At 42.6% G+C, this 19,209-nt stretch overlaps 1 protein-coding gene across 1 annotated transcript in view; it reads left to right on the top strand.

Moving 5' to 3' along the window:
• Nucleotides 1–19,209, top strand: part of ITK (IL2 inducible T cell kinase) — a 66,350-nt gene that overhangs the window by 16,160 nt on the left and 30,981 nt on the right. The window contains exons 2-6 of the mRNA XM_004428598.3: nucleotides 5,256–5,360; nucleotides 6,908–6,989; nucleotides 8,786–8,914; nucleotides 12,175–12,215; nucleotides 16,214–16,365. Of these exons, the coding sequence (XP_004428655.1) occupies nucleotides 5,256–5,360; nucleotides 6,908–6,989; nucleotides 8,786–8,914; nucleotides 12,175–12,215; nucleotides 16,214–16,365 (509 nt within the window). The remainder of the gene's footprint in view (nucleotides 1–5,255; nucleotides 5,361–6,907; nucleotides 6,990–8,785; nucleotides 8,915–12,174; nucleotides 12,216–16,213; nucleotides 16,366–19,209) is intronic.

Here is a 19,209-nt window from a genome sequence, read left to right as displayed (position 1 = left end):
CCAAAGCTCCCTCTTGGCTGAAGTCTCTAATATCTGTCATAATCCAGTTCCTCTGAAATAGCCCAGCTTTAAGCTATCAGTAAATTAAAGCTTTGGTGAATGACTATTTGGGGGAGGTTTTGACAGGAAAGGCAGTGGGGAAGCAGAAAGCTAAAACCCTCACATTTGCCAAAATGAGAGCAAATGTGACAATTAGAAAGACCAGGAAACAGGCCCCTTTCATGGTTTTGCCCCGATTTTATGAATAATTGGCAAAATAAACAAATGACTCCGGAATATCAAAATCACCAGTATCGCCAGTTAAAAATTAATGTTGTCTTCCCAAATGGTTATTCCTGGTTACATATTTGCCTAAAAGAAAATCCCCAAAGTAAATGTGGACGTGTAAAGACAAGAGAACAAGGTCTTATTTTATGGGCAACATTTGGAGAAGGAAAGGAAAAGAAGTAACACTTGAGTGATTGGTTTATCATTTGAATGATTTTATTTTGCTAGTAGGTTTATGTAGTTCCTTTAAGTCCTCTAAAGTAACCCAGTGATTCAGGGACTATTATTATTCCCACTTTAGAAAAACAAGGCCACTGAGAAGTTGAGACACTTGCCTCAGGTTGCACAGCTGGTCAGGCAGATGTGGGTCTTCCTGACCTGAAAGTTCCATTTGTGTCCCACTCTGCCTCACTACAACAGAAAGCCGAAATTCCGCTGTTCTTCAGAAGGGTGGAGATGTCTTCTTTCACGGGTATCGGAGACATAGCTTCTCGCTGGTGTGTTGGCCGAGCAGTCAAGGAGCCAATGTTAGAGGAGTGAAGAGGAGCTATTATTCTGAGGAACCAGGGAACGTGCTTGCCCTTGGAAATTCGGCATAAGCATCACATGACCCAAATGGGACAAAAACGAATCTCTGCTGGGTCACAGCTTGGAGAAATCAGTCATGCAATCGGTGGTTCAGTGTTGGGTTTGGGGAATGAAAGTCTCCTACGGGAAGTTGGGGCAAGTGCAAAGCCATGAAGCATAGTCGTTAAGCGTTCAGGCTCCGGAGTCATAGAGTTGAGCTTGTATGCTGCTCTTCCACTTATTAAGAGACTTGGCCCCTCTGAACCTCAATTTTCTGACCTGTAAAATGGGAGAATAATACTTTACAGGATCATGATTAAATGAGATGGTGCGTCGAGTGCCTGAAGTATAGGTAGTGCTCCAAAACATTATCGTCTTTTATTTTCTTTATTCCTGCCTCTCTTTGAAACTCACAATCCAAAATTCTATTTCATACAATATATTAACATAAAAAGAAAGGAGATATAAAAGCCGCTTGCATAAGCTTGCCTTTGTCCAAATACGTGGGCGGCAGCATCTTGTTGGATTGTGTTTGACACACGTCAGATGTCTGGGGCTGAGCTTTGGAATATGAGGACAGCTTTGAACATGGCCAAGGAAAGGGCCAAGGCCAAGTGAGGTCCTGTGACTTTCACCCCGAGTGATGCAGACAGAATAACAGGGAAGAACGAGGGCAGGTTTTTCTTGGTGGCTCTCTTTCTCTGGTGGCTTTTGTGTGGTTTCCTTGGAAGGTTTTACCCTGGCATTTTTCAGAAATAGCACAGTTGTTTGGGATGATTACAGGCAATCACTGTTTCCCAGAGACAGAACTATGTTTAGCTCGCAGACCGGCTACTCCTCAGTGCCCAGCTGGGGGAACACACAGCTGATCCTATTGTTTACCACGTATCAGATCTTATGAGAGCTGATGAGAACCGGCCTCAGGGCCTTTGGAGAGACTGACCGAGCAGGACGGATTGCAAGGGGAGAACCCAAGCACTCATTTGGGGAGGAGAGTGAGTTTTGACAGTGGAACATGAAATCTATTCCAGTAGAAGAGCAGACCTGATAGCAGGCTTACCTGACAGACTGTTAAGGCACGAATGTCTCTTAAAATCCATGTATGAACTCAATGAATATTAAGAAATCAGAGGAGATCATCTGAGTTTAGAGGAGAAACCCTTCTTGGAAATCTTGAAGCCACACTGTCTGATAAGGTAGCCACCAGCCATGTGTGGCTACTGAGCTCCTGCAATGTGGTGAACCCAGATTGAGATATGTTATAAAATACATGATTTCAAAGACTTAGTACAAAAAAGTAATATATCTCAATTTTTCATGTTGATTACATGTGGAAATGATAATATTTTAGATATGTTGGGTTAAACAAAATATATTCTTAAAATTAATTTTACTTATTTCTTTTTGCTATTTTTAATGTGGCTATTAGAAAATTTTAAATTACATATATCGCTCACATTGTGTTTGTATTGGGCAGTGCTGCTTTAGAACCTCACATAGAATTTGTATCCCTATTCACAATTCCAGTTAATATTTATCTCCAGTCTATACCCTGATTATGATGATCCCAGACTATTGACAAGTGATACTTATCCAGAACACTTCTATCCCAGGGCTTTTGCTCTTGCTGTTTGCTCTACCTAGGATTCTCACTCCCCTAAACCTCATGTCTGGCTCCTTTTTCAACTTTCTGATCTCTTCTCAAATGCCCCCTCTCCAAGGAGGCCTGCTCTGACCACAAGTTGATCATGTCAACCTATTCTAATCTCTCTCTCTCTTTTTTTTTTTTGTGAGGAAGATCAACCCTGAGCTAACATCCATGCTAATCCTCCTCTCTTGCTGAGGAAGACCAGCTCTGAGCTAACATCTATTGCCAATCCTCCTCCTTTTTTTTCCCCAAAGCCCCAGTAGATAGTTGTATGTCATAGTTGCACATCCTTCTAGTTGCTGTATGTGGGATGCGGCCTCAGCATGGCCGGAGAAGCGTTGCGTCGCTGCGTGCCCGGGATCCGAACCCGGGCCACCAGTAGTGGAGCACGTGCACTTAACCACTAAGCCACAGGGCCGGCCCCTGTTCTAATCTCTTGATAGCACTTTTTTTTTAGTGTCTGCCTTCCCCACAAGACTGTGAGCTCCATGAGAAAGTCTACTGTGTTCAACTCTCTATTTCCTGCACTCAGACATTGCCTAGCTACAGCTGGCCTTCAATAAATATTTTCCTGAATGGCTAAATACATCAGCCTTAAATCTGATTGAGATTGTTTCAACTGTGTTCCAACTCGGTGCCCTTTGTTCATATCATCCTAACTGAGCACCTGTTGTGGGCCAGCCACTGTTAGGGCCTGCTAGGCCTTGGGGATATGGTGACTGATGTTCTGGTCTCTACTCTGGGAGTGCAGGACTTAGTGGGTTCCAAGGGCAAAAATGTCTGCAGGCGGAGTTGTCATGACTGCCATGAGCCTTTTGTTGCATTTCACTGTGTATACTACTAAGGAAATAACCCAGCAGAGGTTGAAAAACAAGATAACCTCAAAGCTCAGACTCCCTGTTTAACCCTAGCAGCAGATGGTTGTTGAAAAGGCCGCTCCCTGTGCTCTTCTGTTTTTGAAAAACAGATGAACTGTTCCAAACACTGTGATTATGGGCAGGATCAGGGCATGTATTTGTAGCTGTGGGAGACTCTAAATAAGATGGTTTGAGTCCAAAGGGCACATGTTGTCAGAGGTTTTTAAGGGAAGCCTGACCTCTTACTACATTGTTAGGTTACAAAACCAAGTTGAAGACCACTGTGTGGAGCAGATGCTCATTTTTGTTTGTATGTATATCCTATAAATGTGTGTGGGAAAGACAAATGCATTACAGCTGGTTAACTTTGGCTACCTCAGGGCTGTGGAGAAGGGTAGGATAATAAGACACTATAAATATATTCTTCATATTTCTCGATATTGTTTTATTTGTGACAATGAACATGGACACATTTTATACTTTGAAAAAATGAATTAAGTCGTTTTTAGAAAGAAAATTTTAAAAAACACCACAAAGTTTCCCTGTATTTGATAGGGGGTCTTTCTTGCGTCTTCACTTTTTTCATCTCAGTTCTGTGCGTCAGCTACTAAAGCAAAATGTAGCAACCAGGCTGGGTATCAAAAAATAGAAAGTAAAGACTGAGCTTACTTCCAGAGAATTTGATGACAACATGGTCCCCCAAATACCAACCAAGCACACTCATATATCACAACTCTCGTGCCATAGTTAGGACCTTCTTTACCTCTTTACTCGGGAGGATACCCTTTATTGAGGGCACCTATTATTACCAGGTAATTTGTTTACATATTCCCATTTTATTTTCCAATCAACCGTTAAAAGGCAGGCGTTGTTATCTTCACTTGCCAGATGTAGAAATCAAAGTTCAGGGAGATTAGATGAATCGCTCAAAGTCATAGAGCTAGATAGAGGCAGAGCCCAACTTTGATCCTAGCCCTTTCCAACCTTGTGCCTAATTCCCCACCATTTGCTACCTCTTTCTAAAGGATAAGGTATAATGAAGTGTCTTGCAACTGGTTCCATGGCTGAATTAAACTCTATTCTCAATGGAAGCCTAATTCTAGGAACAAATTAGGCTAGATTCTAGCCTTTTTTCTAGCCTTTCTGTGAAAGGCTCCTGCTCCCCAAAAGCTTTTCCCTAACTATCCTTCCTTGGAGCCCCTGATAGTCCCACTGAGTAACATCCCCTGGAATTCACCCTCCAAGGACAAGAACCTTTAGAAATGGATGACGTAACATCCTTATAAATCACAAAGACCATCATGTGAATTAGTTATCAAGGAAATAATCTAACAAACATCCGAGGGAATGAGACATGGGGCTAGTAAGATTTGCTGGGGATGTGGAGAAGGGATAGCTGTAGAGCAGAGTCAGGAATGTCCTACAAGGATGTCATTGTGGGACAATGGATAACTATAAGGGACATGGAGAACCCAGATGTAGAAAAGGAAGGTGCCACCAAAGGTATAGATCACCATCCAGGTCAGGCCAGAACTCAATTACTGTGCTAATAAGGCCATGGATAGACACAAAGCAAAGAAAACTGGCACACATGTGGTTGGTTTCCCATAGATTGCACTACTCATCCCAGCTACGAGTTTTGCACATGCTGCTCTCTGTCACAAGGTCGCTGGGATATAAGACACCGTGGCTCAATGAGTGGGCATGAAGAAGATGATTCAAAGAGCATGTCCTCCTGGGAGTCTGCTCAGAGTATCCTTCTCAGGCACTGAGGGCCAAGAAGTAGCTTCTGGATATTTGTGGAGATGGTTTACAAAGCTAAGGGATCTTATCTAGTAGTGGATTTCTAGAAGCAACCTGGATAAAAACATTGTCTTCTCTCTTCTTTAAATGGGATGTGCTTTTTCTCCCCACAGAAAAAGCGCACGTTGAAGGGCTCCATTGAACTCTCCCGAATCAAATGTGTGGAGATTGTGAAAAGTGACATTAGCATCCCATGCCACTATAAGTACCCATTTCAGGTAAGTCTGTCAGGCCTGAGGGGACTAGTTCCCCAGTCCTTGGAAAATGGTTGAAATCCTCAGTCATTGTAAGAGAAGACAAAAAAGGGATGACTCCAGTTTACAGTTAGAACTTGGACCAATCTCATAAGAAAGCTGCTGTGTTCTTTCAATCAATGACACATTCATTTATTCATTCAACAAAGATTAAGCACAAAATATTGAAAAAGTTGCCATTCCTCCTTCCCCTTTCCCTCATGTCATCCTTACCTCAAGGAAAGTCCTAATTACTCTGCTCTTGAGAGAAGAAAACAAGCTATCAAGGGCCCAAGCCTAATGTTCTTTAAGTGCAGTTTACTCATGGTTTGGGGCAACAGATTGCAATCCTTGCTTAGAAATTACTTGGAGGTTCTGGGGTAAAAAGACTCGGATTTTACAATCTGAAAACTATCTGGAGTTGTGCAGTCCAATACAGTAGCCGTTAGCCACATGTGGATGTTTAAATTTAAACATAAATTAGTTTAAACTAAGCAATATTAAAAATCCAGCTCCTGAGCCACACTGGATGAACGAACAGTTCACATGTTCAATAGCCACAGGTGACTAGTGGCTACCGTATTGGACAGTGCAGATTATGGAACATTTCCATCACTGCAGAAAGTTCTGGTGAAGGGTATCTTTAGTCTTCAGGTCATGACATTGTCTAAATCTTGTTACTACTGTTGGTATTTGTGACATTGTCTAAATCTTGTTACTACTATTGGCATTTGTGGCTCTGAAGGAATGGATATTTCCTTGCATATCCTATGGTACCATTCTTGTTTGCCAATCTGAGGGGTAAATATTTCACTTTTAGAGTGGCATAGAAAAGGACTTTTTCCTACTGGAAAGGTGACCTCTATGAGGGGGAATTTTTAGTACTGAAAGCAAAGGGAATAACATGTATTTTCCCATCATTAGAATTCCAATTCCAAATAAGTGCATGAAAAAACTGGTAAAATTCAAAGAAGATCTGTAGTTTAGTCAATAGTATTGGACCAATGTTGATTTCCTGGTTTTGAAAATGTACTATGGTTATATAAGATATTATCAGTGAAGAAACGTGGGTGAAAAATACACAGGAACTCTGTACTATTTTTAAACTTCTTGGGTATCTTACATTATCTCAAAATAAGAAGTTTTAAAAATCTCGATTATACATTTGTCATCTAATATCACGCTTTCATATGCCGGAAAGATTTTTTTTAATCACTGAAAAATTAATATGAGAAATAAATGTGCTGTCTAGTCAAGTGGAGAACTCTCTCTCCAGCTGTTCTAATTTAGTGATGGCTTACTGGTGACATGAAATCTGAGACAAGTAGCCTAAGCCGTGGAGGTTCACCTGTGACTGCACAACACCCAAACATCTGGATGAAAAGGACACTGCCCCCTAATCACCCAAATATTTGCCTTTTGACAACAAGCGTCTGAGAGACCCTGCTTCAGCCCAATAAGCCAGATGGGCCTGCTGTCAGTCATCCATCTCCCGGCGCACTGCTTACCTTGGACTCTGTGTGTGTCTGCAGGTTGTGCATGACAACTACCTCCTGTATGTGTTTGCTCCAGACCGCGAGAGCCGGCAGCGCTGGGTGTTGGCTCTTAAAGAAGGTAATTAAATCTCCTGTGCAACTGAGTCCCTGAGACCCTTTGATCCTCTAGTAGGCTTGGGTTCCACAACAGAATAAAGGGCAGCTGATGGCTAAACATTTATCCCTTTTGGCGTTGGTGGAAGGTCCCAGCTTTTCACCCTGGGCCCAAGAGGAAACAACTAGCACAGTGCAGGGTCAGCCAAACCCAGCCTGCCACTTGTTTTTGCAAGGCTCTGAGCTAAGGATGGTTTTTATATTTTTAAATGGTTCCATTTTAAAGGATTATATAAGTACTTACATAATATATCAATTTCGTCAGCTGGTAAGCAAAACCTACACTATTTCCTGTCTGGCTCTTTAAGGAAAAGTTTGCTGACTCCTTGCATAGTGTGAAGAATAAAAGCATCAGCCCTTGAATTAGATGACCGGGGTTTGAATCCTGGCTTTGCCACTTACTAGCCACGTGTGCTTGGGCGACTCCTTAACTGCTCTGTGCTTCAGTTTCCCCATCTATTAAAAAAGGAGAGGAGGGAATAATAATAATAGTACCTGCCTCCAGAACTGCTGGGAGTAAAGCCCTTGGATCTAGCCTGGCCCGTAGTGAGCACTCAATAATGTTAGCTAGCTTTAAAGGCTTTCAGATCTTTGGCAAGGGTGTTTTCAAGGCTTACCTTCCTGACAGCATAATTAGAACCAGCACAGTGTTGGGTTCGTGAGATGTGGAGCCAGGCTGCTAAGGTGAAAATCCCAGCTCTGCCAATTATTAGTGTGTGACCTTGGGCAAGTGCCTTGACCTTCTGGTGTCTCCGTTTCCTCAGCTATAAATTCTGACTAGTAACAGTCAGTCATAGGTTTATTGTGAGAATTAAATGAATTAGGACATGTCAGACGCTTAGGACAATGCCCAAAGAAAGCACTCAATCAGAATTACTATTATTGTTATTGAGCCTGAAGCCCTGGATTTGCAGGAGAACTGGGTACAGATATTAATATGTCTCTAAGTAGCTATGAGGACTAAGGGTAAGCAAGCCCTTTGAAATCTTGGGAGCCACGATGCCTCTATGTGAAAAATGAGAATAAAAACATAAGTATTATCTTCTTCCAAGGTGGTAGTGAGTCTTCAACAGCATATGAACAGGCAAGTGCTGGATAAACGGGAAGGTGCCCTCAAGTACAGCAGTCTTGTTAGCACAGAACAAACACTGAAGTGAAAAGTAATCAAAGGGCCCAACCATGTCCCTTGGCTATTCTCCCTCTGGAAGGGGTTTTACTGACAGGATGTTAAAGCTAGAAGGAGCGTTAGAAATGCTCTGTCTAGTTCTCTGCTTTTTATACTTTTTTTTTTTTCCAGCGGGGGAGCTTCTTTTTTGTCCTACCAGAATTTTACTTTGAAGCCATAGACCTAGAAGGGATCAAAGCAAAGTTGCCGTGGTTGAACGGGGGACAGATGGAGGGGCAGGAATCCCACCTATTCAGTCTTCCCATTACCCATAAGGCACTTCTGTGGGGCCTGCTGATCCAGTCTAACGACCTCTTTGCACAGTGGGGAAACTGAGGCTCAGATGGGGGTTTTGCCCAACTGAAGGACACACAACTAACCCAAGACAGAACCAGATAAGAACCCAGATCTGCTGATGCCTAAATTGAATACACACTACTCCATAAATGTATATGCCCACAGAAAGGGCCATTTTTCTGGGTAATATTCATTCAAGCTTACACAGCGGGGTCCAACCTCAAGGAGTTATAGAATTGGTGACCTTTGATAGACTGACCTGGAAATAACTCTTTTGATGACTTGCCAACCCCTTTCAGAAACAAGGAATAATAACAGTTTGGTGCCCAAGTATCATCCTAATTTCTGGATGGATGGGAAGTGGAGGTGCTGTGCTCAGCTGGAGAAGCTTGCAGTGGGCTGTGCCCAGTACGATCCAACCAAGAATGGTAAGAGACTGGGAATTCCCTTTCTTGTTTGTAAAATGACTGACCACCTCCCTACTAGTAGAAGGTAAAAGCTCTCAGCTTCGCATCATCAGGGATAGCAGGGACTGAAAGCAAAATTTCACATTTTCAGAATTTTCTGAAAGGAATTATCTGCCTCTACCACCAGTCTGTTGATGTTTTTTCGTCTCAAAGCTGGTGTCTTTATACCTCCTCGTTACTTAAAATGTGGTCCTTGAAGGAGCGACATCAACATCAACTGGGAGCTAGTTAGAAATGCAAGTTCTCCAGCCCTATCCCAGGTCTACTGGATCAGAATTTGTATTTTAACAAGATCCCTAGAAGATTTGTGGGCAGACTCAAGTTTGAGAAGCGCTGCTATAACCTGAAAGTTAGGAAATTTGAATGGCATGGTCTACTTAAATTTTACGTTGTAGAGACAGCCTTAAGGGGTATATAATATTATTTGTTTATTACAGTGGCATCACATCACACATGTGTTTGATTATACAAATTCAACTCTGTGCACTAGGAGGAGGAAGAAAGTAAAACCCAAAAACACTGCTTATTTTACTCTGTGGCTTCTCCCCACCTCCCCTTCAGACTTGCCCTTGACCACCACAACCTCAAAGAGGAGGCTGCAGCCTAAATGCAAAATGAAAGCAAAAGACATAGTTTCTTGGCCTTAGAGGTCAATGGCCCAGGTCGTGGGGATTGGAGTGCAACTCGACTTGACCTTATGTGGTGGTTTTGGGACTTGAACCCCCAGTGAAGTGGATCTCCACTCTAATGTACTTTTATGTGCATTACGCTCCCATTCCTCACAATCATCTGGGGTAGATGGTCTGATGTTAAAGAAACAGAAGATTCGGTATGCTCCAGTTCACACAGCTAGGAAGTGCTCTGCAAAGCCATCGTTGAATAGGAGTGACAGATCATGTGGATTGTGTTGCTTCATTTCCCTCTCCTCTCAACTTCTTACCCTAGTTACTTTTCTCATCTGTCAGTTTCTTTTTTGCACTAAAACCTAATACCTCAGATTGACAACCTGAGGCGGATGTACTACATATAACACATGGCTGGGTTTTCCGTGGCTTCCTGAGTCACAGCCCCTCTCAGTACCACTTTAAAAACCACTGCTTCTCACCCTCCACCTTCGGAGAGAAAGTTCTAGGTTACCAGTCCTTTGGCCCAGAAGAATAATATTTACTTAGTTTTAGAAGCCACTGATCCTCTGTATTAGCCCTGTTGACCATACTCACAAAGGCTAGTATTTAATGAAAAAGAAATGGAAGCTTTTATATGGATGGAATCTACCACAATAACAGGATGGCATGGGCTTGCCTCAGTGAGTGAAAGCCTTTTGCAAAGCCAGAGATCTGGTCTGGTCTCCAAATTCCTGCCAGCACCTTGCTGTGGGCCCTTGGATGAGTCACTTGGCCATCAAGGACTCTAATATCCTCATCTCTAAAATGGTAGGGGAAGTTTTAGGGGCCCTAAAATGAAATAATCTCTAAGCCCCCTTCCAATTATGAGCTTCTTTAAATCTGTATTTCCATTTTGCAGTTTTCACCATGCGTGTCAGAGCTGTTCCTCTTCAGGGCGCACAGTATTTCCCTCCACTGAGTGGTAGACACATGATTGAGGTGTGAGGAGCATCCGAATGACTCATCAGGACAACACATGGGGAGGGCTGGTCATGCTGAGCTCCTCCCTATGTGAACCCAGGGCCTAACCCTGTCCAGTCACTCTGCTAATGGTCCTGCTCTTGTGTTGCAACAATGGGGTTGTGGAAAGCTCTTAGCACAGCTACTGGCACTTACTGAGCTGTCAATAATGGTAATTGTGTCTACTAGTCTTTCTTATTTGTGGACAGAAGAATCTGATGCTGAGATATAGCAGTACGTGTGTGTATGTCTGGCAAGCAGCAGAGGTGGTTAAGTAAAAATGGACTCTGCTATACCCAACCCACAGCAACACTCATTGCTGCAACCAGAACTGGCCCCGATGTCACCACATACCAACTTCACACAGAGTGAGAGGAAAGACGGAAAGAGCAGGGCCAGAGGAAGAAGAAAGAGAGACCAGTCATAGAATGTTCAGGGCTGGAATGGGCCTAAGACCACACAACTCATATGTGGGGGAGCTGGGGTTAGAATACCAATCTCCTGGTTCCAAGTTGAGTGCTGAACAGGAACCGTGCTTCCTATTATGTTTGTTTTCCTTCTCTGTTAGTTTCATACCGAAGTCAATACCCCACCCTGCCCTTGCTTGAGGAGTTAGCACAGGGGCTAGGCTCCAGTGTCAATGTGTGAATCTCCTCTTACCATATTCCTGACATGGGCTGTCCAACTTCAAGTCCACCTCATGCAGAGATGAGGAGCTCACTACCTATTTATGGAACCCATTCCCTTGTTAATTGTTAAAGAAGTATTTGAATTGAGCAGAAGCCTAAGCACTGCCTTCCATGTCACACATGCTTCCAGGCATACAACTTTCGTCCGTTGATTCCAGGCCTGACCTTTCCAGTGCCTCAAAGAAGAAATACTGAGAGACAGAGATGATGACCTGAAAGGGAAGAGTGAGGGAAAAGGAGAGAATGGGAGGAAAAAAGGAGGAAGGAGGGAAGAGAGAGAGGAGAGATAAAGAGAGGGAGACATGGAGACACAGAGAGAGAGAGAAAGAGAGAGAAAAGTATTAAGATGTGTTGTTTGGAGGAGGCAGCAAGAACGAATATTCAAGGGCCTTAAGGTAACTAAAAGTGGATTCCAGCCCTCTCAAAAAGCAGCATGATGACCTCTCATCTCATCTACCACCTCCTCAAACCCACAACAACCTCAGGAAGCCAATGAGTCACAGTCGCCCTGAGTCATCAATTCCCACTCCTGGGTTTAGCAGGTGGTTGGTGCCTTCATGGAAGTCTTCATGCCTACAGGAAAGAACACGTGCCTAACCTTCTGTCAGCAACTTTTGGATTAGGCTTTCCTGGGAATACAGAAAGAGGGGCCCAGAATGTTGACTTCTAGAAGTTTCTGATGTCTCCTAGAAGATGAAATCAGGACCCAGCAGACTAAAGGAGATAAAATACTGCTTCTGATGAGGCTGATTCTCCTTTCTCCATGTCTCATCATCTCTTTCTGGCCCCTTTTCTTCTGCTTTTCTCCTTGGGGCCCCTTTTCTCTGAAAAGCTCCCTGGCTGCTCACCTCCTCTTGGGCACATTCAGTTTCAGGCTCATTTTCTTTTTCTGTTTTTCTCATTTCAGCTTCAAAGAAGCCTCTTCCTCCTACTCCTGAAGACAACAGGGTGAGTGAGAGCTCCAGCCCTGGGAGAGGGTGGGCCCGCAGTGCTACAGGCTGCTTGACTGGCACCTTCCCACTTGCATTTTCCCCATCTGCCCAGATTTCTCAAACCCTGGGCAAATGCAGCAGACTGTCGTGATTCAGCTGAACTCAACACATTGTGTTTCTTGGGCCTGAACTTTCTCGTGGGTCTGTCCGTGTAAAAGGACCACTCAGCTGCTAAATCTTCACCTTACTTTATTCACTCAGCAAATACTTACTGGTATCAAACTGTGCATCCAGCCACCTGACCACTTCGGGGTATAATAACAGCTAACATCTATATAAAGTGGTATTTACTCTACACCTTGACATACAAGCACTTCGGAAGCATACATTTGATAATACTTTATATTTTTAAAAGCACTTTTACTATTTCATAACTCACTATCAGTTCTAGCTGCTTAGGAGAGTTATTGTTTTATTCTCATTTTAAAGCTTGGGAAATCAAGTCCCATGACAGCTTTTGAGGCTTTCCCAAGGCCATTCAGCCACTTAGTAGTCAAGCTAGGTGGCTGCAGAGTTTCTGGTGTGATGGTCTTTAACTCGAGTGGCAGTTCTCAAAGTGTGGTCCATGGACCAGCAGCATCAGCAACACCTGTGAGCGTGTTAGAGTCAATGCAGATTATCAGGCCCCACTCCAGACCTACTGCATCCAAAACTCTGGGGGAGAGTTCCAGCAATCTGCATTTTAATAAACCTCCAGGTGATTCTGAGGCACTCTCAAATTTGAGAACAACTGGTCTAGTATACTGATTTACAAGATTTAGGCACTATAGAGCCAAATCTGGGGAAGCTATTCTGTTAAGAAGACAAAAAACAATAGACAGGAGAAAGATCAGGCCTCACCTTATGGTCATGTTAACACCAATATCCACATTTGAGTACTTGCCCTTTATTCCAGAACCTACTGATTCTGCTTCCTCATGCTTCTTCCTGAAGAATGAGTTCTGCGTTTTTTCCCTCTCCAACCAATATGGTAACATTTCAAAAACTGGCAGTTTCCCCATAAGAGAATTTCTAAATTGCTCAAAACCTCGGGCTGATTTTTAGATCTGTCCTCAGCCTACTCCCTCACAACAAGAAAGAAGTATGTTTAAACTGTAGCAGAAAATGAACTCTTTTCCCTTTTCTTTCATTGATCTTCTAAAAAATATTTCATCATCTTCCTTGAAGATGTGGCTCGGAGTCCTACTGCCCTGGCTTTCAGATGGTCCCTCCCACAGTCCCACCTAAACCCACAGCTCTTGAGCCGGTTTGCTCTTGTCTTATTTTCACTATGTCTCATTCATCTCTCCTTGGACCCCATTTGGCTTTTCAGACTTCTCGGAGGAGCAGAATTGATACCGTTGCAGCACACTGACCACAGGGTTTTGGGAGTCATTGTTCCAGTTTCAACCACACGTCTAAATCCATTGCAACGTTTCTCTTACTTTGAGCCACTTGAATTCATTTCTCCCTTGACCTTCATGTTCTGTCCCCTAATGGGTGACAGAACCTTGAATTGACATCTAGAGAAGCTATATTTTTAATGCAGTGTGAGCTAACAGGCACCTGACACTCTGTATGAGAGACTGTGGAAGAGGGTCAGTCCTCCAGAGGGTTCAGAGTGGCTATTTTTGGTCAGGATAAAGAATATCCATGATCAGAGTAACTGATAATCCCGGGCTTCTCTAGCCTGTGGGTGAAAATGATGCCATGTTTTGCACTGAAGCCCAAATTTCAGCTCCTTTTGGTCCCCCTGCATACACAGGAACTCAGCCCTTCCTTGACGAGGCCCCTCCTCGTCAACCCAGAAGGGCTTCCTGAGGGGCCACTCAGCAACGTGTCTGCCCGTGTCCTTTCTCCCTGCCATTGCTACCTGGGCTCTCTGAGAGGACCCATCTCAGCTCAGTGGAGCTCTCCCCAGCCAAGACTAGGTGAGCTCTTGGGAGCCAGGACTGTTATGAGGCCTAAAGCAGAGTAGCCGGAATACTGGCCATTTATCTCCTCCATAAATCAGCTTATCTCCTGGGCCCCCAACACCTCTTCCGGAGCCTAGTGTCTCAGTTTCTCCAAAAGCCACTCCTTCATTTTCTCCCTCTAATCTAGTGGTTCCCAACCCTATAAGACCCTATACTTCCGTTTTATGACAAATATGTTGTGAGGCCCCTTTTGTTATCATGAAAAGAAATTCATAAATAATGCAACTTACTTTTAAAAAGATCAACACATACTTTTAAAAAGAATCAAAAAATTCTCAACCTGTAATATTTAAAAAGGAAAGAAAAATAATTTATACAAAATATGTTTCTCTATATAAATATTGGGGCATGACTACACCGGAAGACATAATGAAATAGTCCACTGTTTGCACCTGTAGGTTGAATCCTGTTGGATTTGGCGTGTCAAATGCAACTGATAAAGGAATTTTGTATCAGTGACTCAAAACCAGTGTTACCATCTGTGATATGATTTTCCAAAATGGTGAACAACTCTTCGTAAAGTTCTGAACTAAACAAAATGTAATCTTCCCCCAGTGGACAAGGTGGTTGCATTCCTAGAAAACCAAGTACTTTGCATAGGGTAGAGGTAGCCTCTAGGCTCAGAGTATTATTATAAATTATTATTATAAGCAGAATTCTCACCACATGAATGTCTAACAGAACATTCAGAATTTGTATAGGATGTGGGATACTGCAGAGGGTTTTGCAGTCTTGGCCCTCTCCCATTATATGCTAGTAGCACACTTCAGTCTTTATGACACTCAAAATACCCCCATAGATGTCCAAAATGCCCCCTATGGAAAGATACCACTGTGGTTTGAGAACCCTGCTCTGACTTTCTCTTCATAGGGATTAATCAGTTAGTTGGACCTATAATGAGATGAATGCCATGCCATATCCCTCCTTTATCTTCAGGTGCCCTCGAACACAACTGCTTCCTCCATTAGCTCTTAGGGTGAAAGCCTCAGGCCCATTGACTCCTATCTGTAGTTCCCAATATACCACCTCACAAGCTCTACAGATATCTAGACTTCAAATTGCAATCTGGGCTCAGCTGGGATGACATACTATATCAGTGTAACAAGGCTTTATTTTTTTAGCTCCAGTATTTTTATGCTGCCAAATGCTTCGATGTACTCAGAGAACTTTTGACTTTTGGCATCAAACCTCATTCTAGCCAGTAATCTAAATCTCTTCCCATATTTACTCTCTCACAAAATCTGCCAGCCTCTGGCAGGTGTGCCCATCGTGGACTCTTATGATTGTTTGCTATTCAGTCTCTTCTTCATGTCCTCAGTATCTCATTCTAAGAAAGATACTGAGAAGTAGAGACACAGGCAAAAGAGCCCACAAGAGGAAGAAGGGAGACCATGTGCTATAGTGGAGAAAGCATTAAGACTAATTCAAGTGTTAAATTTGGCCACATCCATTTCACCATCTGGGCCTCAGTTTCCCCATTCTAAACAAAAGAGTAGATTAAATGATCTTTCAAAGGCATTCTAGCTTTGATAGTCTATGATTTTATGGATCTGGACGAACCCATAAATCAAATCAGAGAAGAATGGACTGAATAATCTAGTGTTGACTGCGTCACCTTCGCCAAGAATGTGATACTTCTGGCAGAGAGGCTGCAGTGTGTGACGTGGTGCAAGTAGAGAAACCAGCAACCTTTTGTGAAAAGCATGTGGCTGCTTGGAATTCACTGTGGTCAGAATTTACCACGTAGAGTGAGAGGGGCAGTGAATTCCAGGTATTGACTGTCTTTGTGCTCTATTCAGTACCATAACCCTAACTCATAAAGAAAGTCAACTAGAGAAAGGCAAATGGTCTCAGGAAATACCCCCAATGGATTGTAGGAACTGGTGTGTTGACCTGGCGTAGATCCAGGAGCAGGTTATGCTCAGGGACTTGCTCACCTTGTTCTGAGGTTCACCTCCTTTCTACATCTTTGCTTGATTTTGTTGTCTCCCTCCTCCAGCGATCACTTCGGGAACCTGAAGAAACCCTGGTCATTGCCTTGTATGACTATCAAGCGAATGATCCACAGGAACTCACGCTACAACGCAATGACGAGTACTACCTGCTGGACAGTTCCGAGATTCACTGGTGGAGAGTTCAAGACAGGAACGGGTAAGGCATCTTTGTGGTTGCTGTCCCAGTATTTGAGGTGAGGTGGGAACAAAGAAAATACTAGGATGATTTGTTCTGCCTCTCTCAGCGTGACCACTGCATTGAGTTAGGAGAGGAGAGCAGAGGCAGAAGGAAGAGGAGGGGAGACAACGTAGTAGAGGGAGGTTTTTCCACTCTCAGAAGTAGCTAGGAGGCAGCCACTTGCTATGCTTGCTCCCTACACCCCATCAAGCACTCCGGCCCTCAAACTCATCTAAAAATCTCCTGGGTTTTTCCACTGACATCCACAGTTTGGGAGATTGGCAGCATATTCCACAAAGCACTGTTGTTCTTGGGTGTTTAAGTGAGACTGAAGGTTCATCCCATAGTGAAGGGCTTATTTTTGGTGGAAAGAAAAGGCGTGTAGAGATGGTAGAGATTGGTGATTGCATTAAGAAGCATCAGGAAAAAGATACTAAAGATTTAGTCACACCAACAATCATGAACTAGCCATCCAAATGATTCAAGGAGGAAATAAAGTTGCACAAATGCCAATTGACTACTATGGAACTTCTGAAGAAAAAGTCTTATGAGCCCCTCTCTGATCCGAAATACAACAAAATTACTGTTATTAGCTTCCGCGTGCTCTGGGATATATGTGACTTAGATGCTAGTGCTTAGTTTAAAGTCATCAGGTTCACACTGCTTCATAAGGCTTTATTTTTTCTTTTTAATATATTAGAGGTATTTACCCATGCCCTGGCATATTCTCCAGAATATGCTTTCAATGATTGCATAAATCCAAGAAAAAAATGTACCATAATTTAGCAAATCCCTTTGTTGGGCACTTAGGTTATTTCCAATGTTTTGCAAATATTAACAACACTGCAGTGAACATCCTTGTATATTAATATTAATATTAAGGATTTAAACATTTTTAAAGCGTGAGATTATTATGAATTTAAAAATACGAAAAAGAAAATGCTCCATTATTTCAACATCTGGATAGCCTATGTCAATGTTTTATTTTTTAAAAAACTAACAGTAGAGAGAAATATACATGTAAAATAAGCCACCCTCCGTTTGCCTCCACATCAATTCCAAAAGTAATCATTATTAATATTTTCTTGTGGGGTATTCTAGACAAAAAAGTTATGCATATACGAAGGCATCGGGTTTTCATTTGCACTAAGGGGATCCATTCTGCTCATCACTTTGCTTTTAACCTCTAATGATGTATCTTGGAGATCTTTTTATATCAGCACATACAAATCTACTTCATTTTTTTGTGTGTGTGTGTGAGGAAGATCAGCCCTGTGCTAACATCTGCCAATCCTCCTCTTTTTTTTTTTTGCTGAGGAAGACTGGCCCTGGGCTAACATCTGTGCCCGTCTTCCTCCACTTTATATGGGATGCTGCCACAGCGTGGCTTGCCAAGCAGTGCGTCGGTGTGCACCCGGGATCCGAACCGGCGAACCCTGGGCCGCCACAGTGGAGCACACGCACTTAACCGCTTGTGCCACCAGGCCGGCCCCTCTACTTTATTTTTAAAATAGTTGCAGAGTTTTGGAATGTATGCTTTATTATAAATATTTAAATAATCTTTTATGGTGGGACACTTAGTTTCCAGGTTATTTGTTTTCTTTGTTATTTCAAACAAGGCTGCAATGAAGATCTTGTATTGCGCATGCTCGTGGATCTTGGCAATCTTTTGAAAAATATATATTTTGAATAGGCATATTTGAATTTTTTGAATAGGCATATTTTTGAAAATATATTTTTTCTTTTGAAAATAAAAAATTATATATAATAATACAATGTTATATATATGTATATATCTCACATTTCTGACTATGGAACTGTTGAGTCAGAGAAAGTGATGTCTTAATTTTGGAAGATAATTCCCTCAATAAGGTTGGCAAATTTACGTTCCCTCCATCAGGGTATGAGAGTGTCAACAGTATCATTAAACTTTTAAAAAGAAAGCCAATCTGATGAGTGAAAAAAGAGGTGCACAAATATCTTGAAGGTTAAGACTTTACTTTTTACCTACACCAAAAGTTGTATTTTCCAAGCACCTTCTCTTTAAGTAGCCTTATCAGTGTCACTGCAGGAGGAGTGAACGAGGGGTGTAATATATGATTAGATCAAGAATTGTCATCTAGGAGACAGTGTTGCTTGCTAGATGAGAACAGACCCCAAAGCCCCTCATCTGGAACCTCCCTCTCCAGTTGACTCGTGGAAGCAAATGAGGCCGGTCACATCACCTTCTCTTTGCCAGTTATGGGGAGGCCCTTATCATAAACAGGTTCAAGACTACCTGGCTCTACAAACACAAGAGGAACTTACACAGAAATTCATCCCTTCAATCAACTGACATTTATTTAGCACACCTAATGTGCCAGGAAATTTCTTCTCCTAGGTCTCACTTCCTCAAATGAGAATTTACCCTTTGTTCAGTGGCCTGTGGAAACGTTCAACTCTCCACTTCAAAGGGCATCGAAGAGGACACCCCAGAGGCCAATCGGCATTATGGGAATTTCCCCCGTTTGCTTTGTAATAGTGTGGTGTAGAGGAAAGTACGCAAGATGGGGAGACGGAAGGCTTGCATTTTAATATCAGCTGCTCTTGTTGTGTATGACTTTGGAAAAGTCACTTAACCTCTGTGAATGCGTTTCCTTATCTGTAAAATGCAGATGATGATATCAGCTTTGTCTGTCTCACCGTGTGGAGAAAAATCAATGAGATGGTGAAAGTGAAAGGGCTTTGTAAATTCTATATCCACATGCGAGTGAAGAGAATGATCATTTGTGGACATAACCCAGCTTTGGTTGGCATATTAAAACACAGTTATGCTATTCAAAA

The sequence above is a fragment of the Ceratotherium simum genome, chromosome 4 (genome assembly GCF_057802395.1).
Source record: "Ceratotherium simum simum isolate JZ-2026a chromosome 4, ASM5780239v1, whole genome shotgun sequence".
Taxonomy (NCBI): Eukaryota; Metazoa; Chordata; class Mammalia; order Perissodactyla; family Rhinocerotidae; genus Ceratotherium; species Ceratotherium simum.
This window is presented reverse-complemented; position numbering and strand designations above follow the sequence as displayed.